This window comes from Desmodus rotundus, chromosome 10 (assembly GCF_022682495.2).
Source record: "Desmodus rotundus isolate HL8 chromosome 10, HLdesRot8A.1, whole genome shotgun sequence".
NCBI lineage: Eukaryota > Metazoa > Chordata > Mammalia > Chiroptera > Phyllostomidae > Desmodus > Desmodus rotundus.
The window spans coordinates 52,667,895-52,693,719 of NC_071396.1; the positions used below are offsets into that span (position 1 = coordinate 52,667,895).

General features: G+C 48.7%; 1 protein-coding gene across 2 annotated transcripts; it reads right to left on the minus strand.

The window, feature by feature from the left end:
- Positions 1–3,569: 3,569 nt before the first annotated feature.
- On the minus strand, positions 3,570–14,681 carry GNPDA1 (glucosamine-6-phosphate deaminase 1). 2 transcript variants are annotated; one of them, XM_024575192.3, is made up of 7 exons: positions 14,555–14,681; positions 13,023–13,152; positions 9,911–10,012; positions 8,271–8,453; positions 7,109–7,293; positions 5,312–5,486; positions 3,570–4,681 (listed from the first exon to the last, which is right to left on the minus strand). In XM_024575192.3, exons 2-7 carry the CDS (start codon positions 13,144–13,146, stop codon positions 4,581–4,583), a joined length of 870 nt encoding a protein of 289 aa, XP_024430960.1. In that variant the 5' UTR covers positions 13,147–13,152; positions 14,555–14,681; the 3' UTR covers positions 3,570–4,580. The 2 variants fall into 2 exon arrangements, with proteins under 2 accessions (XP_024430960.1, XP_053769269.1); XM_053913294.1 differs by lacking the exon at positions 14,555–14,681 and adding an exon at positions 13,985–14,049.
- Positions 14,682–25,825: the final 11,144 nt, after the last annotated feature.

The following is a 25,825-nucleotide window of genomic DNA, read 5'->3' on the forward strand; positions in this document are numbered from 1 at the left end:
ACCGTCAATCAGGCTCCAGGATTATAGCTGGATTACAGCTCTTAAGAGAGCTGTGGAACAGACTGTTGTAAGGAGTTTCTAGGGAAACCCAAAGACAACAGTGGAGACACAAACAAGGCAACTGAAGCCTCTGACACCTACAGCAGACATTAAGCGCAGGCTAGCTGCTAGCAGATGTACATAAACCCTCGGGCTTGACAGACCCAGGCAGGCTTAGGAAACCGCCTGCCGACCCCACGCAGGACAGACAGACATGTGGATAAGATTGTGGTCAGCTTATCTGGCATAAAAGGATGCAGCAGTACCGAGGGGCTGACAAGGGGTACAAAGAACAATGGTCGGCAGAAACCGTGCACGGACACTAGCGCCAGCCAATGACATCCCAACACCTCGACCCAGCAGCCCAGAATGACCAATCAGACGCTAACACCCCAGTCACCCTACCTGTGGCTTTTGTGCTTGAAAACCCCACCCCAAGGACAATGGAACCACATCTTAACCTCCTTTGGTTCGCTCCCCAACCTCCCTTGGTTGGCTCCACTCTCCCCTCTATCCCCCAATAAACCCTGCTCCTTAGCGTGCTGCATCCGTCTGATTTCTTGACCAACTCCAATCTAACAATGCTAAAGGCCTGTTTACCTCAGTTCCTGTTACCCAATACAACAGGTCCACCTTTCAATAAAAATTACAAGGATGCTAAGAGGCAGGAAAAAAGTCTGAAGAAACAAAGCAAGTATCAGAACCAGACTCTCATATGGCAGAAATTTTAAGAGTTATCATACAAGGAATTGAAAATAACTATGATGAATATGCTAAGATCTCTGACGGAAAAAGGACAACATGGAAAATCAGATGAGTAACGTAAGCAAAGGGTTAAAACTCTAAGAATCAAAAAGAAATGCTAAAAAAGAGAAAGCATTAGGAAAAAAGGTAATAGGAAGAAATGAATGCTTTTGATGGGCCCATTAGTAGGCTGAACACAACCAAGGAAAGAATCAATGAGCTTTCCTTAGAAACCCGAAACTGAAATTTAAAGAGAAAGAGGAATGGTGGGGATGGGGGAATATCCAAGAATATCCAAGAACATCCAAGAACTGTGAGACAATTACAGAAGGTACAGTTTATGCATATTGGGAATCTTCCCATGTGTAGAATGGGAAGACTAGAGCCAGACTATTGTAACTCCGGAAATTCTGCAATAAAGGGGATCAGAAAATGAGGCTATTACAGGAGGGGGCAAACAGGGTAGAGTTTTGTTTTTAAAGCCTGTTTTGTACACTCACAGGCATGATCCAGGAAAGAAGGACAATTTGATGCTGCAGGTGAGAGAGGAGAGTCTTGCTGGAGCCAGGCCTTCAAGCAGGCAAGAGAAGGTGGCATCTAGTGCACAAGGGGAGGGACTGGCCAAGGAGCAAGTATCAGGAAGAAGGCAGAGTATGAGGGCAGGGCTGGGGGTGGGTGGGTGTGATGGCAGGAGCTTGTTCTTTCCCGACTGCTGCTACTTCCAAGGTCATCAGCTGAGAAGCAAGCTGGGGGAGGAGGGTTGGAGGCTGGAGACTGTGTGTTAGTCTTTGAGGAGACTGGACTAGGGCAATGTGCTGTGCTCGCCCACTGGTTTTAAGGGCACCCTGGAGGTCCAGGTCACTGCGTTCTAGTTTACCTCCCATTGTTATATAACTCGGCGTTCTGTCACAGGATATCCTATTGGCAACTTACCCGTGCTTCACTAGCGTCTCATCACAGTGAGGGTTTTGGTTCCCAGGAAAGAGGCATCAAATTTGCAGTTAGATCTCAGTAGGCCAATTGGCTAATCCATTATCATATAATACGCTATTCCCCCCCTCCCCCAGTTACTGTATATGTTTTGGGTGCCTTCTAGAAATCAGGGCACTGATAGGGACAGGGTAGAGCAGTTAAAGTCTGCTTTCATGAAGATTGCACTTAGTGGGAAACAAAATCATGCCACGTGGAAAGGTTCAAGTAGGTAGAGCAGGAGGGGCGAGGGGATCAGGGTTGCTGCTCTGTGTTGGGGGGCCAGGGATGGTCTGATAAATGGCATTTGGGCAGAGACCTGAGGGAGTTAGGGAGTAAGCCACAGAGACCTCTGGGGGAATGGTGGGCCAGGCTCTTGTACCCACCTCTGCTTTATAAACAGATTTAATAGAAGAGAGGGCACATTGATGTCAACCTGCGGACACTACTGTGACTTCAGACACATTGTATCCACTCTGCCTGAAATACAACTCCATTATCTTTTTCCTGTTTGGGTATCAGACTTGGGGTTTCAGACTCCACTTGTTCTACTTAGCTACATTTAATATTTCTTTATTGATCAGTTTGTCACAACCTGGCCAGTGGGAGCTGCAGTGAACGGGCTGCTTTGTCTTTTCAATACTGCCTCATTTTTTTAAAGCACCTTTATCTTCTGGCAAGAAGATATTCCAGGCCCAAAACATGTAATTAGCTCCTGTCCCAGGAGCTCCGTGTGGTGTGAGAGGCCAGGCTGGCCCGGGACGCGCAGGGGAACTGGTTGTAGCAGGAAGAGGGCTGTTGAGCCGCTGGGGTAACACAGCCCCAAGAGAAACCGACCTTCCTCAGGTCCTGAGTTCATGCAGACATCTCCAGTTTGGCTGTCATCACTAAATCCTTTTTCACTTCATTCTAATACAATTTTTTCCATAACATATCTACTTAAAATGAATCCCTTTTTCACTAGATAAACAAGACGGCATATTCACATAGTGGAATACTCTATGGCAGTAAAGAGGAATGGACTACCGGTCTGTGTTATCGAAACCTCAAACACACGTTGAGTGGAAGAAGCCAGCCCCCAAACACGTCATGCCGTGGGACTCCTTTATATGAGCCATCCAGAAAAGGGAAGTCTGTAGACGAAGCAGACGGGGTGGGGGTTGCCTGGGCTGGGAGAGGAGGAGGGGATTCTGGAGGGAGAGAAATGGCTTGTGGTGAGGACTCGCACAACATGAACTTAGTCATAAAAATCACTGAATTTATATTTAGAAGATGTGAATTTATGCGCATGTAAATTGTGTCAGCATAACTGGTAAAAAAAAAAAATTAAACCCTTCTCCCAACTTCAACTGGTTATATTGACCCAAGATGTTCCATTATATTGATTTTTAACTAAAAAAACAAACGCTAAACCTACTTTCCATACCATGCAGTTTTTCTGTCCCTCCTGGTCACAGATCTCTGCCTTATTTCTAACAGCCGTGTCCTTGTCTGGCTCCGAAGTACAATTAGAACGTGACAATTTATTGCTCTACTGTTCATTCCTGCCATTTTTCACACAGGAGCTTCATTTTTAGGAAATATTCTACCCCCCCCCACCCCCCCCAGTAAATGAAAAAGATCAACAGTTGCTATGACTGCGACAGCCCGCAGAGCTGTTGTGAGGGGTTGAGGCTGTGTCCACCAGCTGCTCCCCAAAATCTGTGAACCCAGACCACCTTCTGATCTTTTTGGGGGGTAGGGGGGTTGTCGGTGAGGGAAGTCCACAAATGACACATTTGAAAATACTGGATTTAATAGAAAATGTCACACTGTAAACAAGTCCATTGATCTATTAGCTTAAAATAGAACGACAACACAATCACATATGAAGGGGGTCAGCAGGGCAGGGTGATTGGGACGGGAAAGGCAACCTCAGAAGCATGTGTGGGTGGTCTTGGCACTCAGCCCCTGGGGAGGCAGGAGATGGCGCGCTCCTGTTGGGACTAAACTCATAATCGCACTGCCCGCCCCACGCCCCATCCGCCCTGGCCGAGCCCCACACTGAAAGCGCGCCACTGTCCACGGTCCCAGCGGTCCTTCTTACTACTCAGTCTGTAAGATGGGGGCCACTGTGAGACCTGGGAACCAGAACACAGTGCTCCAGTGGGGAAAGGGCTTCCGCCTTCCTCTCACGCTGGAGGGTCCCTGAGGGAGAGGGTTTGACGTCTCTGGGCCCCTGGAGGCTCAGAGTTTATCAGCAAAGCCTTCTCCTTTGCCCTACCCTCCCACATCCTCCCCCAAGGAGTCTTCAGAGGTCATGGAAAGGCCATGAGTGAGAGGGAAAACAAACTGAGGAAAGCGACCGTTTTCTTTTCCTGGCACTTGATACTGACCGGGGGACTGCCCCTTATCCTGATTTTAGACATTGAGGATTCGTTCACTCACCTGGAACAGTGACTCTCCAATGGGGTGGGGGGCTGCTCAAGAGGGGCTCCCAAGCCCCCCAAAGAGGCTTTGTCCAGTACAAGCCCCTGTTCCCCAAACTGAGAATCTGCACATGATGGTAGGAATTCCCGACGGGAGTGTGTTGTACGTGCGAAATGTCACAGGCAGAACAAAAAGCTAAAAACCCCTAATTTCTGTGGAGCAGATATCAAAATTACGGAGTGATTTTTTTTTCCCCTGATTGTTACAAACAAGTCATTTTTCCTGTAGCTAAACTCCACAGCCAGACCTCACGCCGTACCGCCAGAACAGGAAGTTCTGTCATTTATCCGGGGTAATGACACTGGACTGAAGAAACAAGTCTGTCCCCACAAGGTCCCTGACACCACGATTAGCGCAGGCTAATCGCTGTACGGTTTCTTAGAAGACTGGCTTTTCTCTGTTTCCTTCTCTTTGATGCTGTACAAGGGGTCCACCAACTTGTTATGAACAAGCATTAAACCTACAAAAAAATCGAAGACAAAAAGTAGTCAATGCAGGTCGAGGCAGAGTTCCACGACTGCCAACCGTAATGTCCAGGAGCTCTCAGATTCTGTCCTAGAACTGACATGCATCATGCTTCGTCCGTGCTTCCAAATGACACAACGCCCTCAGCCTAGGGCGAGAATCCAGGGGACTTGGTAAGTGCCACCTCTAGGATGACTGTTATACAGTTAGTCTTTTCAGCAAAGAACAAGTTCCTAATTTTTCTGCTCAGTAATTGAGGATTCTCACACAAGTTTGCTTAAAGCCGTGTGTCCTTTTTAGGTAGAAGAACAAAAGACCCTCGGACGGCCCAGCGCCTTTTCCGCAGGAAAGGCCTGTGCTAGCTGGGCAGGTGTCCCAGGCTCACCGGCGCTGCCCCGGCCACAGCTCTTCATTTTCTTCCCTCCTCCTCAGAGCAAACAGCTCTCCAGAAACGGACCCTCACGGTTAAGGATGGACGAGAAATGACTGTATTCTGAGACAGGGTTTGCTTTTTATTAGAGCCAGAGTTGATGATTAAAACGCCGAGCATGGACGCTAGATCCACTTCTCACTGCCGGCACATCCTGAACCCGGCCACCCACTCCCTGACCCTCCCCTCCCTCACCTTTGAAATACTTGACGGTCTTCACTTTCAGCTCCAGGGTGGCATCCTCGTCGCACACAAACACGGTGCGGGGGTGCTGCTGGAAGGCGGACACGGTCCACATGTGGTTCACTCCCTCCTCAATGGCTTTGTACAGAGCGAAGGCCTTGTGAGCGCCTGTGATGAGGATCATCACCTGGGGGCCAGAGAACAAGCCCGTGACGGAGGGGGAGGGGCAGCGAGCCTGGAAGTCCAGGCACCTCAGCTCGCGTGTGGCCACCCCAAGTGGTTGGAAGGTCTACGCTGTTTTATGCCAACGCAAGCCATTCGCATGCAATGCACGCCGTGCTCCGGGCTCCCCCTGTGCTGTCACACAAGTAGTCTGGGTGGGGAGCATCGTTACCCACCCCCCTTTTTCTGTGATAAGGAAAGGGGCTGGGGTTGGGGGGCAGGGGTTAAGTAACTTGCCCCAGGTTGTTTCTGACCCTAAGTGCATGTTCCCACCACTGCACCACCGTGCCTCCTGCCCCTCTGGTGGTGCCTGCGAGTACCTGTGCACAGCTGAGTACCCTGTGCACAGCCGAGCCACGCAAAGGCCCACCTCTTACCCAACAGTCCTGATACTGGGTTCTCGGAGGTCCTAGGCTGGGTAAGTTTTCACAATCTCAAACAAAAATGGGGCCCATCTGCCGGGGCCCTCAGAACACTGCTGAGAGTCACCTGAGTGGTACGGTCCAACCCCAGCAAGGCCGCGCAGAGTATCAGACCTGCTGCTGGGACTTGGGATGATGCTTCTCGTTTAAATAAAACGAGGGCACAGGCTCCTCTCTACAATTAAAATACCAAGAAAGCAAATGCTGGACAGTGATTGTAAAGCTCTCAGCTCTACGGGTTTCCTTTTGTTGTAATTCGCTTGTACCATGGAGCTGTGAACAGGACTTACAATTCCTTTCTCAAAAGGTGAGGAACAGAGGCACAGAGAGAGTACGACTCTGCTCAGGACCCCAGACCTAATTTCGGAAGAGAGAATTTCCTGATTTCCAGCCCTGGCTCTCTCAGGTTCGGGCACACTAACACAACAGGGAGGGCAGGGAGGGCTTACAAGCCGCAAGGCCAAGACCAGCGGGGGCCCGCCCTAGGCTCTGGTTTAAGGCGGCCCAACGGAGGCCTGGCACCATCACACGTTTCGCTCACTTGAGCGGAGCCTTTTGCGCCGGCTTAGATGTTTGTTTACACACTTGGGCAAAGCAGCTTAAAGCTAAAACGTCTGTAGCTGCTTCTCACTAAATATACCCCAGGAAGAAAAAATGGAACCACAAAAAACTCAAATGTTACCCAACTTTCTAGGGAAAACCTTACCAAGTTCAGTTTAGGACACTTAGATTTCAATCCCACTTTTCCACATTTATGAATCCCTGAGCACAGTGCTACAACCACAAACATCCTGGGGCCACAGGAGGGGCTCCCTTCAAACACCCTCCGCCAACTGCAGGGAACCAGAGGGCCCCTCACACTCAGACATCAGTGGTGTTGGGCTCCTCTGCCTGCGAGAAGCCCCTGCCGGGTGCGTGAGCAGAGGCCAGGGCGCCCGCGGCCTCCTGGGCGGCCGGTGCTCAGAGGAGCAGCCTCACACTGGGAACAGCGGCTCCCTCCAAAGAAGAAGGAGGAACCGTGCAGGGTCAGTCGGCAGTTTATCCTGAGTTACATCTTCATTTTGAATACAAGTGTGTTCAGGGGGGACCTGCACAGTTAAAAGTTTTGAACACAAAGACTAGTCCAACCCCCCAGCGAAGGCCTGTGGACCCCTTGTGCCCTTACCTCTCTGGCGTCCATGACAGTGCCCACGCCCACCGTCAGGGCCATGGTGGGCACCTTGGCGAGATCTCCGTTGAAGAACCGAGCGTTGGCCAGGATGGTGTCCATGGCCAGCGTTTTCACACGGGTCCTGGACACCAGACTGGAGCCCGGCTCATTGAAGGCAATGTGTCCGTCGGGGCCGATGCCTGCCCAGGAGAGATGGTCAGGGCAGCCCTGTCAGTGCCAGGGACCCATGGCTGCCAGGGTGGACATTCCCCCTTCCCCCTGGGGTCTGCAGAACCCCCTGAAAACCCTGTCTCTCCTCTCCTTCACCCCTGGGCAGGTGCACAAAGCATATGATCTTCCCCTCCACCCCCCAACCCCCGCCCATTGGGAACTTGCTACCATCCTCAAAAAGTTAAGCAAGGGGCACTGCAGATAGCTTCTGCCTCCCTGATCATCGAAGTACAACCTCCCTCTCTCTCTGCCAATAGTCAGGGGTCCTGCTACCCCGACAGAGTCACGGCGAATAAAGCACACACAGGTCTGGATGGGGGCTGCCGAGTCTACACAGTCTCAGAACATGAGCATCCCTGGCCTCTCCCCATCTTGAAGTTAAATCTAGAGCAGTAAAAAGGAGTCCAGCTTCACATCCTGTGAGTGACCCCAGAGCTGGCAACAGACGGCAATGTTAGAAGGCAGCCCAGGGTAGGAGCAAGGGCACAAATCCAAGAGGGGGACCCCCTAGGTTCCTGCCTTGTCTCCACTACTCTGGCCAGCTAACTGTGGGCAAATCACAAACCTTCCCCGGAGCCCACTTGGCAATCTATGGCGTGCATGGGCTGAGCATGGAATCTTCAGGAACTACATGAGCCTGTGCTTTTAACTGTTCAGATAAGTCCCATGACTGAGCTATAAAACTGGAAGATTGGGACACAGAACCTCAGAGCCCAAACTCAATGCTCTCCATTTACACACAAGGCACTAAAGTGCAGAAGAGGAGACACCTGACGTCACACAGCTGCTGAGCAGAACCAGGGCAGGGGCCTGGGGGTCCCCTCCGCCTTCCCTGCCTCCTCAGCGCAACGAGGGGCTGGCACTGGCAGACAGAAGCAGCTGTCTGAGACAGGCGTGGGTGCCGGCCAGGCCAGGCCAGGCCTCAACGTCGCAGTGTCGAGCTCACCTCCAACAAACAGCTCGATCCCGCCTGCAGCCTTGATCTTCTCTTCGAAGGCATCACACTCAGCCTGCAGGTCGGCCGCGTTCCCATCCAGAATGTGGGTGTTTTCTGGGCGGATGTCCGTGTGCTTGAAGAAGTTGTTCCACATAAAGGAGTGGTAACTCTCTGGGTGGTCCCGAGGAAGACCTGTGGGGCCACGGCCACGCTCACTCCTGCCCAGGCTGAGCCACAGCCTTCCTCCCCAGGGGGGTGCCAGGATATCCCCCAGCCCCCCGAGATGCTCTCAGGGGAATGCCAAGCAGGGAGCCTTGGGCACCACCAGTCCTCTGACCCTCACCCCTCGGGACAGGCTGAGCTCATATCCCTAAGTGTCTAACCACCGCCACCACCCATGACTGCAGGGTTGGGCCTGAGCAGCTACACGCCAGGGGCCTGAGGAATCCCTCATTCTGACCTCCCTTCCACAGGGAACGACCACAGCCTGGGGGCCAGGGTTACTCTGGGCCGCTGCAAGCGGCCTAGGCACCTGTGGGTGAGGCGAGGCCCATCCGGAAAGCAAGCAAGCACACCCCTCACCCTGTGCCTCCAAACCCCACCACTCACCCCCAGGGATACCTGCGCAGCCTGAACCCCGGCCCAAACACCGGGTGGTTAGAGAGAATTACCTCAGGGCTTCCCAAAAGAGATATTTTTCATCCAAGAAGAAAAAGGATGTTTAAAGTAAGTGTTTAATGTTTAATAACATTAAGAATGTTCACAGTGAGCCTTAAAGAAGAAGGAAATTCTGACACCTGCTACACCATGGATGCACCTCAAAGACATTACGGTAAATGAACTAAGTCAGTCGCAAAAAGGCGAGACGCTGGGTGACTCCAGTGCTGTGAGGCAGCAAGAGCATCAGATGCAGAGAGACAGTGAGACGGTGGTGCCGGGGCGGGGGCGGGGGCGGAGACGGGGGCGGAGACGGGGAGCTGGTGTTCGACGGGTGCCGAGTTTCTGTTTTACAGAATGGAAACAGTTGTGCACGGTGGCTGAGCAATAACACGCACGTGCTGGACACTACTGAGCGTGCACAGCAATGGTTAAGGCGGTACACTTCACGTTATGTATATCTGGCTACCAATTTCAAGGGAAGCCATTAAAAAATTAAGGGGTTGGAGGCAGGGAAGGAGGTGACAGAAGACCACGGTGTCCTTTCCAGCAGTGGAAAGGACACCTGTCTCAGCTCCCCTCCCAATGTCCCTGACAGGCATGGCAGCTAGAGGGCGAACACTGGACAGAACGTCCAGACACAGACGGGGGGACACACTGCAGCCACCATCCTGCTCCCCGTCATCTGTTCTAAAAAGAAACAACATGGAACTGGGGAGGAGGCAGAGGAGAAAACACCTGAGTATTTATTAAGTGCTTGCTCTGAACTAGCGTCTTCCACATCTGTTCTATCATTTAATGCTCATGGCCTATGAGGTCAGTTCTATGAGCCCCATTTTCTAGCTGAGTCAACCAAGGCCTGGAAGAGACTGGTATCGCCAAATGTCACGGGTTTCCCGAGACATCCAGGTTCCTCTCCGGGGCCGAGCCTGCGACGGGGAGGAGCACGGACTCTCCTGGAATCAGGTAAGGATTGAACGGGAAAGACTCACCCACGTACTCGTCCATGTTGAAGGTCTTCACATATCTGAAGGACAGGTCTCCATTCTTATAGTACTCAATTAGCTTCTTGTAGCAGCCAAGCGGGGTGCTCCCTATGAGAGGCCGCAGCCGTGAACACCCCTCAGCCCCCAGCTCCCGGAAGCCCAGAGGGCACCCGGGAACGAGTCACGTCTGAAGTCTCTCCAAATGCCCCAGTCCTGTCGTGCATCAGTTGCTTGTTTACTGCCGGTGTCCCCAGCAGACCGTCAGCTCCAGGGGGGCGGAGCTGTGTCTGTTTGGTTCACTGCTAGATCCCCAGCGTACAGCCGCTGATGACTGAAATGACTGTAATTAGTACTCAGTGGACATCGGACTCAATTACTGACACAACACTCCCCGAGCAACTACTATGTGTGGGACAGGGATGCAGAGGAGCGAGAGACACAGCAGCCACCCTAGAAGAGCTCGCTGACTCGGAGTGGGGACAGGAAGCTGTAATGTCAGCCGTGCCACGGATAAGCACAGGCCGGCCTGAGGGCTCAGGGAAGACTTCCCTGAGGAGCAGCCAACTTCCAGGTTGAGTCTTATTAAAAAGGCAGTCATAATAAAACACATAAACGAGACCAGAGGACCGCTGCAGACTAAAGATTAGCATGAGGCCAGACGGGACGCTGGATTAATTTTTTAAGTTATAAAAGATAAATGTGGACAATTATGAAAAAAATGTTTAAAATAGTCTGTATATTAGATGGCATCATGGAATGATTTTTAATTTTCTTAGTAGTGATAATGGTATCGTGGCTCTATAAGGGAATGTCCTTAACGAAGGAGATGGATGCTGAAGGATTTAGCAGGAAAGTGTCAAGACATCTAGAACTTATTTTCAATTCAAAAAAAAAAAAAAAAATTGCGTATGTGTGTAGATAGAACATGAGCCAGAAGAGATGAATCCAAATGTGACAAAAATGTTAATAATTGCTGAATCTGGCCAACAGCACAGCACTAACTATCCCTTCAGCCTTCCTGAATATTTGAAATTTTTAAGAGAAAAAGACTGAAAGAACCCCACCCAAATCACATGACTCTTCCTGTAACCCACCAACAACTTCTCATTTCACTCTGAATAATAACCAGTCCTAACAAAGGTGCTGCATAACCTGGCTCCTGGCCACCTCTCCCGTCTTACTCATCCTGCTGCAAGCAATTCTACCCCAGGGCCTCTGCATACTCCTTTTGCCAGCAGAGCTCTTCCTTCAGGTGTCTGCGTGGCTACATCTCACCTCTTTAGGCCTTTACTCAAGTTTTTCTCAGATCTTCCTGGACAGCACATCCACATTGCAACCCCCACCCCTGCCTGGACACTTCCCTGTCCCCCTTCCTTGCTCCACTGGTCTTTTTCCTGCTTATCACCATCTAATATACTCTGTGTTTTGCACATTAACTTGTTTACTATCTCTCTCTCCCACTACAACTTAAGCTTCAGGAAAGCAGAAATTTGTCTTTTTTGTTCCTTGCTGTATCGCTAGCACCTACAACAGCCTTTGCCACACAGCTGCCCTGTCCTTCCCCGGGATCACTCATTTACTGTCTCGTCCCTTTTCCAAACGTCTAGGCTTCCCATCAATTCTCTGAGCTCCCCAATATCTAGCCAATAAATTCCTTTTCTGTTTAAGTTAGCCAGCGTTGGTTTCTGTGGCTTCCACCCAGAACGCTGTCCAGAGCTTCACTGAACAGAAGGAAGGTCCCAAAGAACCTGTGTGGAAATGGCGTGCAGGTTCGTGTGAGAGTGAGACAGGCGCCAGGCTGTGGAAGGCCCTGAATGCCACTCTGAGGACCTCGGACCCGGCCCTGCAGTTCACGGGGAACTAGGGAGGGCTTCTGCAAGAGCGCTGACTCTGACGCAGTGAGAAAACGGGATGTTAGTGCAGCCCCCACGGGGCCCAAAGCCCTGGTGGTTTCCCAAGTGCTGGCGGACACCGCTCCCACAAACCTCCAGTGCTGAGGTTGGCAAACGCAGCCCACAGGCCAGATCTAGCCTGCCGCCGTCTTTGTGCAGCTCATGCGCTAAGAATGTTTTTCTACATTTTTTTAAGGATTTAAAAAATCAAAAGAATATTGCCCTGGCTGGAGTGGCTAAGTGGACTGAGTGTCCACAGGCAAACCAATGGGTTGCCAGTTTGATTCCCAGTCAGGGCACATTCCTGGGTTGCAAGCCAGGTCCCCAGGAGGGGGCACATGAAAGGCAACCACACATTGATGTTTCTCTCCCTGTCTCCCTCTCCCTCCCCCTCTCTAAAAATAAATCTATAAAATCTTTTTAAAAAGATTATTTTGTGACATGAAAATTATATAGACCCAAACTTCAATGTCCATAAGTAGATTCTGGTTGATGCTCATTCATTTATGGATGGCCTATGGCTGCTTGTGAGCTACAAGGGCACAGTTAAGGAGCTGCAACACAGGCCATATGGCCAGTGGAGTGTATTATTTACTATTTGGCCACTTACAGAAAAGACTTGAAGAACCCTGCTCTAGTGGCTGGGCCTTTGGGACCAACCCACCCTGCTTCTGAGAGAAAGTGCTGGGACATTTGCTTTGAGGAGCTGGAGTCAAAATATCTTCCTATAAAGACAACATTCTGATTTTTCCCAAAGAAACTGGGAGTGTTTTTCACGTAGGTCCTATGTTTAATCAAGCCCCACAGAAAATGCTTTGAGTGACTATCTCCTCAATCCCCCCAAGAATGGTGGGACTCGCTGGCAGCACTCAGATGCAAAGAGAAAGTCATCATTACATAAAATGTATGCCTTAAGGTATCGGGACTTCATCCTGCTAAGGAGCCCACGGCTGACAGGACTGACTTACGAAGTCGCCAAGATGATCTTCCTGCTCTGGGCGTCTTCAGGAGCAGGCAGCACCAGAGCCAACCCATAAGGGAGGCTGGGCCCTCTGTTTTACAGATCCGGGAGGCGGGGGCCTGTTCACTCACAGCACCAGTAGCTCAGAGCCCTCCTTCCAGGCCCTTGGCTGCGTAAGCCCACCTACTGGCCCCCTGAAATTCCCTAACACCTACTCTCACCCCCCACCCCCAAACCATGGCACCCTCTCCGTCCCACAACGCACCAGTGGGGAGCCCCAGGGTGAAGTACTTGTCTGGTCCTGGGTTAAACTGGATAATGCGGTTCCTGATGTATTTGGCGGCCCACTCGCTGGCCTGAGAATAGTGGTCCAGGATGATGAGCTTCATCTTGTCCTGCAGGCGGCAGGTGACAAAAGGACTCAGTGGTAAGGGTGGAGAGAAAGGGATGCAGGGGAGGAAGGCACTAACTTTCAGTTCAGAGAACTGACAGCTGGGCCCATTGCCTTCACCCCCCACCAGGAGGCGCCACTGTGCCACAGATCTGGGTTCTAATCTCATTCCTCCTTTTACCTGCTGTAGGATCTTGGTCTAAGGACCCAAAATTCTCTGAGACTGTGTTCTCTTATGGGAAAATGGGGACAAAAGTACCTACCTAACAAAGTTCTCGACGGTGAACATTAAAGGACAGAACGCATGTAACCACAGTATTCAATACTTTGGCCAGGATCTTGTAGCTAGGCCCATTCCCCCCTTCCCCACCCCTCCTGCCCCACCCGCTGGGTATTCTCCATCCACCGGCTCAAGATAGAAAGGGGTTGTGGGTCTATGTTCGGCCACCAGGGTCGGTGGGGGGCCATGGGCTTTGCTGGAGAGAGGTGTTCTCTCAGTACTGGAGAGGGGTGCTCCCACCGGCCGGCCTTGCTTGTGGGTCTTCGGTTTCCCCCACAGCACAGGAGGTAAAGGTAATCGCTCGTGGAGGGAGGGCATTTGCTCCCTGCACTGCGCTCAGAGTGGGAAGGCCCGGGCGGAAGTGACCGAATTGGCCGTCGGTGGGATGCAGGAGTGATTCCATCGCCCCTCCGGCCCCGTCTGGGGATGGGGCCCGAGCAGATCACTGGGGTCCCAGCCCTGCCTGGGGTGTCGGAGGCTAGGGCAGCACCCGGACCCCGCCCGCCCCTGCCCTTGCCCGCGAAGAGGGTCTTCGGTAGCCTGGCTCCCCACTTACGCAGACACCTCCCGCTGCGGCAGCAGCAACAGCACAGGCCGGCCGCGCCGGCCCGCCCCGCGCGGGTCACGCGGCCGCCGGTCACGCGGTACCAGGCACCGCCCACGGGGCAGACTTCGAGGGGTGGACTCGGGTCGGGCTGCACCTAGCGGGTTGCTTTTGACCCCCTGGGCCCCACCCTCTCCTCTAGTGCAGGCCTGGGGCCCGCAGCCCGCGGGGCCCGGAGACGTTATTTTGTGCAGGAAGGTGGAGGCTTGGAGGCTCGGTTAGCTCCCAGGAACGCGGTCCCCCGGCCGGGGGCTAGGGCTGGGTTTTAGTGCTGGGGGGCAGGGAGGAGAAGCAGAATCCCTTCCTTACAGTTTCCCGGGGTTGGAGCTGGCTTTGCCTTCAGCTTCTTTGGATTTCTTTTAGATGCCACTTATTTACCTAGATATTACAACTATTGTATTGTTTTCATATACTTGGTTCTTTTCTGCCTTTTTTTTAAAGCTCATACTAGAGGAAAAAATGGGTCCCTGGTCTCCCCACTCCAAGGTAACACTCTAAATGTTTTTCCTTGAACATACTTACATTTTACAGCAACGGGAACGCACCACCCACGCCGTCCACCACCAGCTAGGCAGCCTGTTCTCCCGTCCCCGCTACTACCGGGTTAGGACAGCCCCTGGGGTCACCCCTCCCCCTGGCCCAGCTGCCGCTCCAGACCAGCTTCGCGAAGGTGGGTTTAATCTGGTGAGATGTGTCGTGGAGCTAATCCCTTTACGGTCGGAGGGGCGTGTCTTTTTGCCTCAGTGTTGGTACAGTTTGTTTTGAATTCTGTGAGAAATCTCATCTCAGCAGGAGGATTGCAGATGTTTCACAGTGAGACTCCAACCCCAGTCTTCACATGCACTAGATAACATGGGCGTGGTAAGCAGCAGCTTCCTTCAGACCTTTGCAGGAAGAGTGGCTTCCTGTGACTTTCAGAGGGCCTGCTTCTTCTCTTAGGGAACCAGGACAGTGTCCCTGTTAAGCCTGGATGCTCTGGAGTCAGACAGCCTGAGGACTAAACAGAAAGACCTGGGTTTGAATGCTGTCCTACCCAGTCTCCACTGCTTGAGTGAGTGATTCAAGCAAAATAGCTCAACTTCTCTAGCTCTCAATTTTCTTATCTGAAATACAGGAATTTAATGGGAATTAAGTAAAACTAACCTCATGTAGCTATTAATCCTTACTTCTCCCTGTCCTTCCAGCCCATTCCGTAACCCTGGAATGCTCTCTCCCTGACCTCCTGCCCCCCTTCACACCCAGCCATCACCTGCACTCATCCTCTAATCCTCTGGTTTTAGAACTAAAGTTGACTTCCCAGTTCAGAGAATTATGAGTTCATCCATGCAGTGGGACATCCTGCACCTCTCGTGTGGAGGGATGTTTTTGTATTCTGTAATACGCCCTTGCTTTGAGCAACCCCCCTGCTCCTTTGCCCCCCAAATCCTGCTTGATTCATGGGTTCAAGTGGGTATGATGGACCTGGCCCTACCAATTAGAGCCCTCCCTGCCCCTGGCCATGATCATTTCAGCGCTGGGTAGTCCTGGAAGACACCGGCCCAGCAGCCAGTCACAGCTTCCCTTCTCCCTTACTTCCAGTGTAGAAGTTGGGAAGTCAAATACTCTCCCAGCTTCTCACCTAGGGGTGGCCAGGTAACCTCGTTCTGGCCACTGAAGTCAAAGGATAGCCTCTGAGAAGATATTTTACTTCCTGAGAAAGTGGAAAAGCCCAGGTGGCAACAAAATGAATCTTTCAATAGCCGTGTGAGTCAGCCACCTTGGCAGTGGGTCCTCCAGCCCCAGGCAAAGCCTTCAGAGGACTGTAGGCCTGCCAGCATCTTGAGTAAAATCTCACGAGAGACACTGAACCAGAATCGCTCAGCTTAGTTGCTCCTGAATTCCTGACCCACAGAAGCTGTAAGGTTAAAAAAAAAACTTTCTTTTTAAGCTTCCAACTTACACAGTATTTGCTTAGGGAACGACAGACAGCTAATACACTGAAAAATTCTGCAAGTGGAGTGGATGGTGGGCAGGGGATTCAACCCGTATCTCTCTCCCTTGTGCCTGGCGGTGCATCATGTGCCCTGCCGTAGACACTCCAGTCCTCACCCCCACACTCCCACATTGTGCTGCCCTCCCCGTGTTTATAGAATCCCCTGCCGAGGCTTTCCCTGCGCCTTTCTTCCTGTTACTTTACTTGCTGTCTTCTACCGTCTAATAACCTGAGGCCATGTCTTACCTCCATGAACGATAGCTGTATCTCACTGACCTTTGCATTTTTCCCGTAACACCTAGCTCAGGGCCTTGTAAGTAAAAGCCAAAGCCCCACATGTTTCAGAGCGTTGGGTCTGGAGCCCAATGGGTTCAGATTCTGGACTGAGCACTTATTAGCTAGGGCACTTTCTTAATCTCTCTGTGCCTCAGTTTTCTCAACTGTAGAATGGGGATAATAGTAGCTACATCATGAGGTCATTATGAGGATTAAATAAGTTGTCACTGGTAAAGCATTTGGAACTGTGTGTGATAAGTGGTAATTGCTCCATAAATATCAGTTACTAGGTTGAACCATGTCACAATGCCATTTTTCTGCATCAAAAACTTAAATATCGACAATTTCACATAGTTTAACCTGATCTTATTTTTTCACCACAGTTATGTTCAAAGAAACAGTCCAGCCAACAAAAACAATTAAAATTGGCCCTGGTTGGCATGGCTCAGTGGATTGAGCGCTGGCTTGTGAACCAAAGGGTCACTGGTTCGATTTCCAGTCAGGGCACATGCCTGGGTTGCAAGCCAGGTCCCTAGGGGAGGGTGCATGGGAGGCAACCACACATTGATGTTTCTCTCCCTCTCTTTCTCCCTCCCTTCCTCTCTCTAGAAATAAATAAATAAATAAAATCTTTTTTAAAAACCCAGTTAAAATTATTAATATCTCTAGAATAATATCAGAGCGGATCCAAATCAGAACTCAGAGTAACTTAACATCCTCCTTGTCTCATCCCTCTTAACTGCTATCAGGAAACCGTTCTCCACATTCATTCTAAACTCCTCCTAACTAAAACATCCCTTTGCTCCCACATCCCGCCCCATAGAACCAGCCCAAGTGGGCTCCTGCCCTGCCCTTCCTTCAGTTTGCGTCTGTTCTCCTCTTTCTTACGGTTTATTTCTCTCCATCCTTTGCAAGGCAAGTGCCTTGGTTTGGCTTCTCAGTAGTCTCACCCTCTCCCCAGCTCAGAGGCTCAGACACGAAACGGGCCAACGCGGTCTTCTTAGGGAGCAGAAGACAGGCAGAAGCTGAGAAGGCAAAATTCCTTTGTTCTTTTTCAAAATGTTTAATTGGGGTACAAACTGTAACATAAAGCTTACCGTCTTAACCATTTTTTCGTGCACAGTTCAGTGGAGTTAAGTACGCGCACGTGGCTGTGCAGCCGATCTCCAGAGTGCTCTCACCTCTGTACCCGTTAGGCAACAACTCCTCCCTTTCCCCCTCCCCCAGCCCCTGGCACCCCGCATTCTGCTGCTTTCCCTGTGAGTTTGATCACCCCAGGTACCTCACAGACGTGGAACCGTATAATAGCTGTCCTTTTGAGACTGGCTTATTTCACTTAGCCTAATGTCCTCAAGGTGCCTGCATGTTGCAGCAGATGTCAGAACTGCCTTCCTTCTAAAGGCTGGAACTTAATCCATTATATGTACGCGCCACATTTCCTTTATCCATTCTTCAGTCCTTGAACACTTGGGTTGCTTCCACCTCTTGGCTGTTGCAGAATTCCTTTTAAAGGGGTGGAGTGAGCACAAAATCAGTAATTTTAGACTCCTTCACAAGGGAAAAACAATATCATAAACTGCAAAATTGTATGTTTCAAACATTCCATGGGAAAGCGAGTCAGACCCTCGAGAGGGCCGTGTAGAGCCGAACAGGACAGACGTGGGTGGCCTGGGCAGGCACGGGCTGCAGAGCCGCAGTCCCTGGCTTTGACTCCCAGCTCTGCCACCTACTGACTGGGCAACTGCCGGTAAGTCGCTTCACTCCTCTGTGCCCGAGTGCTTCATCCATATAAAAGGAAAGACAGTATTTTCCTTAAACTGTGTACTACTATCACCAAGAGTAATTACTTAGGAAGGAGTAACTGATTTAATAATACATGTGAGACACAGAGCTGCGCTTGGCACAGTCGGCCATGACGGAATCATCATTATCACTAGGGTTTCGAGATGGGCCTTAATGGCAGTCAGGATTTGGTCACTGAAGAGAAGGGTGGAGGCATTACAGACAGAGATGATCAAAGGCATGGAGGCGCAGCGCACCCAGTTAAATTAGAAGAATGTCTAATTGCCTATGCACACGCACTTTGAGAGAAAAGAAAAATATTGCGTGAGACATACTTACTCTAAAAACATTTGCTGTTTATCTGAAATAAATTATAAGTTATCTAAATTACAGACCTCTTTCAGTATATTTCCCTGGTGATTTGGCTGTCCTTAAGAGTTCCTCGTTTTGCAGCATTTGCTTTTGAAATTCCTCCAAGTTACAGTTTATGTCCATTTGCGTCTTTACGTGGTTTCTGCAGTGGTCACACCCAACTTATTGCGTCCTTGGTCATTGAATGTTCACTAGTGAGAAACTGCGGCCAGCGTTAGCATTATGAGCCGGTATATGGAGCACATGCTGGCGTGAAGTTAACGACTCCGAGACTTGCTCTTCACGTGGGGTGGCTGGAGCATCTTCCGTAGCATGGTTGCTTTCCCAGTCTTCGAGATGACACCGCATTTCTTGATCAACAACTGTTTTAAATGTCCACCAGGTAAAAGGAGCACTGTCATCAATTTTGGTTCCTATTTTCCTCAGTGCTGCACATGATGACTCTACCTGTTCCTGCGCTGAAAGGACTCAGTAACATCCATGCCAAAATAATCTAATTTTTTTTTTTTTTTTTGCCTTGGCTGCTGTAGCTCAGTGGTTGAGTGCTGGCCTGCAAGTCAAAGGGTCGCCGGTTCGATTCCCAGTCTAGGGCACATGCCTGGGTTGTGGGCCGGGTCCCCATTGGGGGCCTGTGAGAGGCAGCCACACATTCATGTTTCTCTCCCTCCCTTTCTAAAAAATAAATTAAATCTTTTTAAAAAGTAATTGAATTTTTCAATGGATGAAATCCATCTCAAAAGAGTCATAGCAAGTGGTACAGTGATTACCCGCTTTGGCCTGTCGTTTATTTTCCTGTTTATACATAACATTGTCCCTTTTAAAAACAGCTCTGCTAATAAAAGGGATAAACATTTCATTAATTCTTTCACACATTCAACAAGTTCCTTTAAGCAACGGAGACCTTCACTATCTCTGCTTTTGTTCTATTTGCAGGAGCCTGGTGTTAAACTAATAGTGAAACTGAGAAGGAAATAAGTAGACTTCTTCCGGTGCATTATTTCAAAAGTCAACCAGAATTTTGGGGTCTTTTTCTTTCAAATTGAAGTATAATGTCAGTACTTCATATAAATGGAGGGTTCTCTCAATGGCATTTGTTAAAGAAAGTCAGTGGCCTTTGAATGTGAGAGAAATGAAGAATACCGAATGCCAGCAAAATGGCCAGAAGCCTTAAACAGCTCAGTTAGAGCGGTGTGAATGCTGGAGTAGGGGCAGTTTCCTGTCAGTTACTTCAGCCTCCAGAGAAAAGACATCCGATACTACTGGGCGGCATTATGCAGAACACGGCGGGACCAGCAGCACCTTCCACAGTTACCCACGCTTTGCTTCGGCTTGGAGTAAACATAGTCTGTACCCGCGTGCAGACATCCTTCAAAAGTTGTGTTATCTCCCACTAAGTAGTGAAAGATCTCTCGCTAACTTTTTTATGTGTACAAAAAACTGCATATATTTAATATGTATAATTTTTTTCAACCATCATTCTTTCATTAATAATTAGGATCACTTAGACCTGTTTTTTTTTAACACAAAATTCCTGCCTGTTCACTAGAAGGCACAATGGAAAAGACCAGGTATTTAAAGCAACAGTTGGGTCTTGCTGAGAGGTAAACACTAAGGACTGTGCCTATACTTTATATGATTACGAACTATATTTCAATGTCCTCTCACAGCAAACCCAAATATAAATATTATATTTAATTGCCCCATTCCACATTTTTAAGTTTCTTTTTTTTTAAATTTTTATTTATTTATTTATAGAGAGAGGGGAAGGGAAGGAGAAAGAGGGAGAGAAACTTCGATGTGTGGTTGTTTCTCGTATGCCCCCTTCTGGGGACCTGTCCCGCAACTCAGGCATGTGCCCTGACTGGGAATTGAACCAGCAACCCTTTGGTTTGCAGGCCCGCACTCAATGCACTGAGCTACACCAGCCAGGGCTAGGTTTCTTTTTTAAAATTAATTTTATTGGAAGACATTGATTAGTAGGATCGTATAGCTTTCAAGTGTGCACTTCTATGGTACATGATTGGTGTGATGCACTGCGTGCCCACCACCCCAACTCAAGTCATCTTGCATTACCTTATATTCGGCCCCCTTACCCCTTTACTACCCCCACCCCGTTCCCTCTGGTAACCACCACACTGTTGTCTGCATCTATGGGTTTCAGTTTTACAACCCACATATGAGCGAAATCATATGGCTCTTAGTTTTTTGTGACTGACTGATTCCACTTAGCATAATATTGTCAAGGTCCATCCGTGTTGTTGCAAATGGCGGTATTCCGGCCTGTCTAATGGCCGAGTGCTATTCCATAGTATATGTGCACCGCATCTCCTTTATCCAGTCCTCTATCAAAGGTCGCTTTGGTTACCTGCATGTCCTGGCCACCGTGAATAATGCTGCGATGAACATAGGGGTGCATGTATCTTTGCAAATAAATGTTTTTTAAAGGTTTTATTTACCTTTAGAGAGAAGGGAAGGGTGTGAGAAACATGAGAGAGATACATTGATCGGTTGACTGTCATACGCCCCCAACTGGACCTGGCCCACATCCCAGGCATGTGCCCTGACTGGGAATCCAACCAGCAACCTTTTGATTTGCAGGCCGGCACTCAATCCACTGAGACACACCAGTCAGGGCACAAATAAATGTGTTTGAGTTTTTCAGGTAGATACCCAGAAGAAGGATGGATGGATCATATGTGAACTCTAGTCTTAATTTCTTGAGGAATCGCTATCCTGTTTTCCATAGTGGCTGCACTAGTCTACATACCCCCCAGCAGTGAATGAGGGCCCCTTTTTCTCCACAGCCTCTCCAACACTTGTTATTACCTGACTTGTTAATACAAGCCATTCTGACAGGTGTGGGGTCGTAGCTCATCAGTAATTTGTTGTTTCAGATCTTATATTTAGGTCTTTCATCCACTTTGAATTAATTTTTGTACACGGGGACACAACTGGAATCCAGTTTCATTCTTTTGCATGTGGCTTTTCAATGTTCCCAGCACCATTTATTGAAGAGGCTTTCTTTTTTCCATTGCATGGTTTCTGGCTCCGTTGTCAAAAACTATGTGCCTGTCAGAACCTAGGGTCTGCCCGTGGGTTTGCTCACTTTCAGAAGCACAGTGACTGAGCGAGGGTATTGCTGATTGGCTGAATTTCAGAACAAAAATTGTGGTTTTTATTTCTGGGCGCTCAATTCTGTTCCATTGGTCTGTGTGTCTGTTTTACTGCCAATACTACACTGTTTTGATGATTGTAGCTCTGTAGTAAAATTTGAAGTCAGGTAGTGTGATACTTCCAGCTTCATTTTTTTTCAGGATTGCTTTAGCTACACAGGGTCTTTTGCGGTTTTACACAAATCTGATAATTTTTTGTTCTAGTTCTTTAAAAAATGACATTGTTATTTTGATGGGGATTGTTTTAAATCTGAATGTTGTTTTGGGTAGTATGTATAATTTAATGAGTTTGGACATATGCGTACATCTGTGAACCATCACCATAACTAAGGTAGACATATCCATCACCTCCAAACGTTCCCTGTGTCCCTTTGTTTTGGGTGTGCGTGTGTTTATCATTAACAATTAATAACAGAGTTTCTGCAAAAATTTGCTAATGTTTCTGAAGTTCAGCTGGAAAGAATTCTACTTGCAATAACCTCATAAGCAAGCCTTTCTCACAAGAAAAATATTGCGCAAAGGGAAAGTTCTTCTGCATAAAAAGGTGACACATTTAGATACTTGATAACCTCTGTAATAACAACTGGAGGTATTACATTTTTTTATTATGGAAGTAGATTTCGTCCTAGCGTTTGAAAATTTGCTTGCAATTTTGGAGCCAGAAAACACTTCTGGTAGCAGTACATTCGAACGGTTATTTGAGCTGAGAGACTAATGACGGTATACAGTGTGGAAGTCCATTACCTTTCTGCTGCAAGTATTTTATCTTAATCTGAACTTCTCTTAATCAAAAAATTAGTTGATCACTTTTCTTAGTATTAATTGAAGAACTCATATATCTCTTATGTTTAACTGTCAAAATCTGGTTTATATCCGACTTTGCACCTTTTTATGTAAAATGAACAATTGCATGCTACAGAAAGCTTCAAATGGAATTTTTCCTCACTTAATAAATGTCCGCTGTTCAGAAAGTTCAGTGCAAAACTTATGCTTGCTTTTTAGTATATGGGGTTCAAATATACACAAAAAAATAGATAATAGAAACCACTGGAAGAATCAAAGAGATGGAATTTGATAATCTCACAGCTGCAACAGTGCACCTGCTACTCACAAGTCTGAACTGGTAATTGTTAAAAGGGCTCCAAATTCATGAAATTGAACTTGACATCAGATGCAAAGAAGGCGAACTTCCTGTTTGTCTGAAAGCGAGAACTGTACTTTTAAGGCAAAGTCTCCCCCACAAAACTAGAACTGATTTAAGGGGAAGGTTTTGGGAAGCCCCGCACAGGTGCTTAGTGATGTAAAGTCTTTCAGCTGCGCGAGTGTATCTGGAGCACAGCTGCCTTTGACTCCCTGTCTTCAAGCACTGCTCTGGAGTGAGGCACTTGCTGATTGGCTGTCGTCTGGCGTGGGCACTGTCACTGATTGGCTGCCTGTCAGAAACTAGGGTCTGCCCAGTGAGAAACTAGGGCCTGCCCAGTGAGTTTGCTCACTTTCGGAAGCACAGTGGCTGAGGCGAGGGTATTGCTGATTGGCTGATTTTCAGAACAAAAATTGTAAGTTATTTCTTAATAGCTAAGGGTAGTTACTATTCATAACTCGGCCAAAAAGCAGTGTTTTCCTTTCTTGAAAAGGAATTTCCTTTCTTGAAAATATGAAAAGAAGTACCTTTAATTACCAGTCTCCCCTTTTGTACTTTCCTTAGCCAGACCTTCCGGAAACCATAAGAAATTGCCCAGGTCTTTATTTGTGGCCATTCACTTTTCAGCTGGTGTCGTCATTTAAGGAATTTAAGTACCAATTACTATAGCAGGGGTGTCAAGCTCATTTTCACGGTGGGGCCATATCAGCCTCGCTGTTGCCTTCAAAGGGCCAAATGTAATTTTAGGACTGTATAAATGTAACTACTCCTTAACTGGGGGCAAGGAGCTCAGTGCTGCTGCTGGGTGGAAACAAGGTGCTGGGCCGGATAAAACAAGGTGAAGGGCCAGATTCGGCCCTCGGCCTTGTGTTTGCCACCTGTGCTGTAGAGGAAATTGCTCTGATGCATTTTTGTAATTTCTTGGAAAAAGCTGAGTACAAGCTATACAGGGTGTCCTGATGGCCACCCCGATGGTCAATACAGAATGTGGGACAAAATACAGGACACGCCTGTATTATAGGCACCTCTGTGGGGAAAGTGCAGGGGGAAAGGGAGCAAGCCCCACCTCTAACAGAAGAAAGTCAGATTCTCATTTGCTTCTGGAAGGACACTCTTTGTAGCCCTGGTTAAAGGACAATGTTGGAAACAGCCTACATGCCCATCAATTGTGAACTAGTTTGATAAAGTTTTGTATGCCTATAAAATGGAATACAATGCAGCCGTTAAAAAGGAGTTGGCGTTCTGTGAACTAATATATGAAGACTACTGCAATAGATAGTTAGGTTTTAAAGACAAGCAAGATGTGGAACTCCATGTATAGTATCATTTGTGCTAAAGTATGCAGGGGCTCATGGAAGTAGGAATAAATGTATGTCTCTATGTGATAGACTACCTCTGGGCGGATATACGAGAAACAGTTGTGGTGACTTCTTCAGAGAGGGGAACTGAGAGGCTGAAGGGCAGGGGGCAGAGGTCTTCGTCTTCGTGGAAGGGATAAGCACACTGAGCCTTACAGAGGCTTGTCACCAGCCTGTGCCCGTGCTGTCAACAGAGATTCAAAACCAGGTCGGTGCGTCTTCTCTCCACTACATCCTTCGATTTGTTTGTCCTTTGTGAATGCATTACCCACACTAAACAAGTTTAATTATTTTAAAACATGATTCTTTTAAAATCAAATGTGTGACCTGGGCAGGGACAAGAGGCACAGGTTTGATATGTTTGGGGGAGGCGGGGTGTGTGTACAGGATGTTTTCTGAGCCTGGTGACCCTTCCACACCAGGGTGGACCTCAGAGGCCGGCCGGCCGGCCAGCTGTGTGGGACGTTTCCCACACCTCAAGTCTCCTCCATGTCACAGAACACAGGATATAGCCTGGGCCTGGGGGGAGCGATGCCATCCACACAGCAAGTGAGCGGGAAACAGCCCACAGAAATGCACTAAATTGCACCAGCAGCCAAAGCGGACAGGGACCACTCTAAATGATCCTGCATTGAGCTCACTTCCTGGGAGCTCTCTGCTGCTGAGGGAAACTAAAACCAGGCAGGGTCCTCCGGGTGTCCTTGGACTTGCACTGCCGGAGGTCTCCTCATCTGGGAGTCAGCCCACTCTGAGTGTAAGAGCTTCTTCCCGGGCAAAAGCAGGTCTCTGCAGCACAAAGTGTATTACAGAGAGAGTGTGACAAAAACCTTTGAAAACAGAGGGCTGAGAGCAGTGGAACCCACTGTAGCAGATAATCACCATTATCACAGCAGCAAATACTTAACTGCACATTTATTGTGTCCTAGGGACTGTTGAAGTGCTTCGAGTGCATTATAATCTAGTCCTTAGAACAACCTTATGAGAGGCATAGTTATTCCAATTTTACTGATGAGAAAACTAGCACAGAGAGGTTTAGAAATTCACCCAAGGTCACGGCACTGGGTGATCTGGGGCTTGAGCGGAGGCTCTCTATACTCCTAGCCATGTGATCATATTCCTTCCAAAGAGAGCTTCTCCAGCACAGCCTAAAACCCAATTAAAAGCATCAGGCATTCATACCTCCCGTGAGCCTGGGGCTGCGAGACGTGCCATGGGAAACGTTTGGTGTTTCTGAGTGCCCGCACAGCCTCCGGAATGTGTTTTTAAAAGTGGAGGTGAAATGTACGTAGTGAAATTAACCATCTTAAAGTGAAAAATTCAGTGGCATTTAGTACACTCACAAGGCATGACACCACCGCTATTCAGTCCCAAAACTTTCGTCACTCCATAAGGAAATCCCACCCATGAAGCGGTTTGTCCACTTCCCCTTTTTTCCGACCCCTGATAGTCACCGAATCTGTGTTCTGTTTCTGGACTTACCTATTCTGGATATTTTTTTTTAATGGAATCAACAATATATGATTCCTTTGTGTCTGGCTTCTTTCACTTAGCATATTGTTTTTGATGTGTATTCACACTGTAATATGTATCAGTGCTTGTTTCCTTTTTATGGCTGGATAGCATCCCCTTGCATACCTATACTACAATTTGTTTATCCATTCATTCAACAGTTGCCGCCTTTGGCCATTGCACATGTGAATATGCGTGCGCATGGACTTG

What these genes read in the sequence shown, in the direction of transcription:
- GNPDA1 (XM_024575192.3), bottom strand. Translation starts at nt 13,146, where the DNA reads ATGAAGCTCATCATCCTGGACCACTATTCTCAGGCCAGCGAGTGGGCC. An exon ending in CTGTCATGGACGCCAGAGAG is followed by an intron (nt 5,487 to 7,108) that starts GTAAGGGCACAA and finishes TCTGGCCCCCAG; the next exon opens with GTGATGATCCTCATCACAGG. An exon ending in GACCGTCAAGTATTTCAAAG is followed by an intron (nt 4,682 to 5,311) that starts GTGAGGGAGGGG and finishes ATTTTTTTGTAG; the next exon opens with GTTTAATGCTTGTTCATAAC.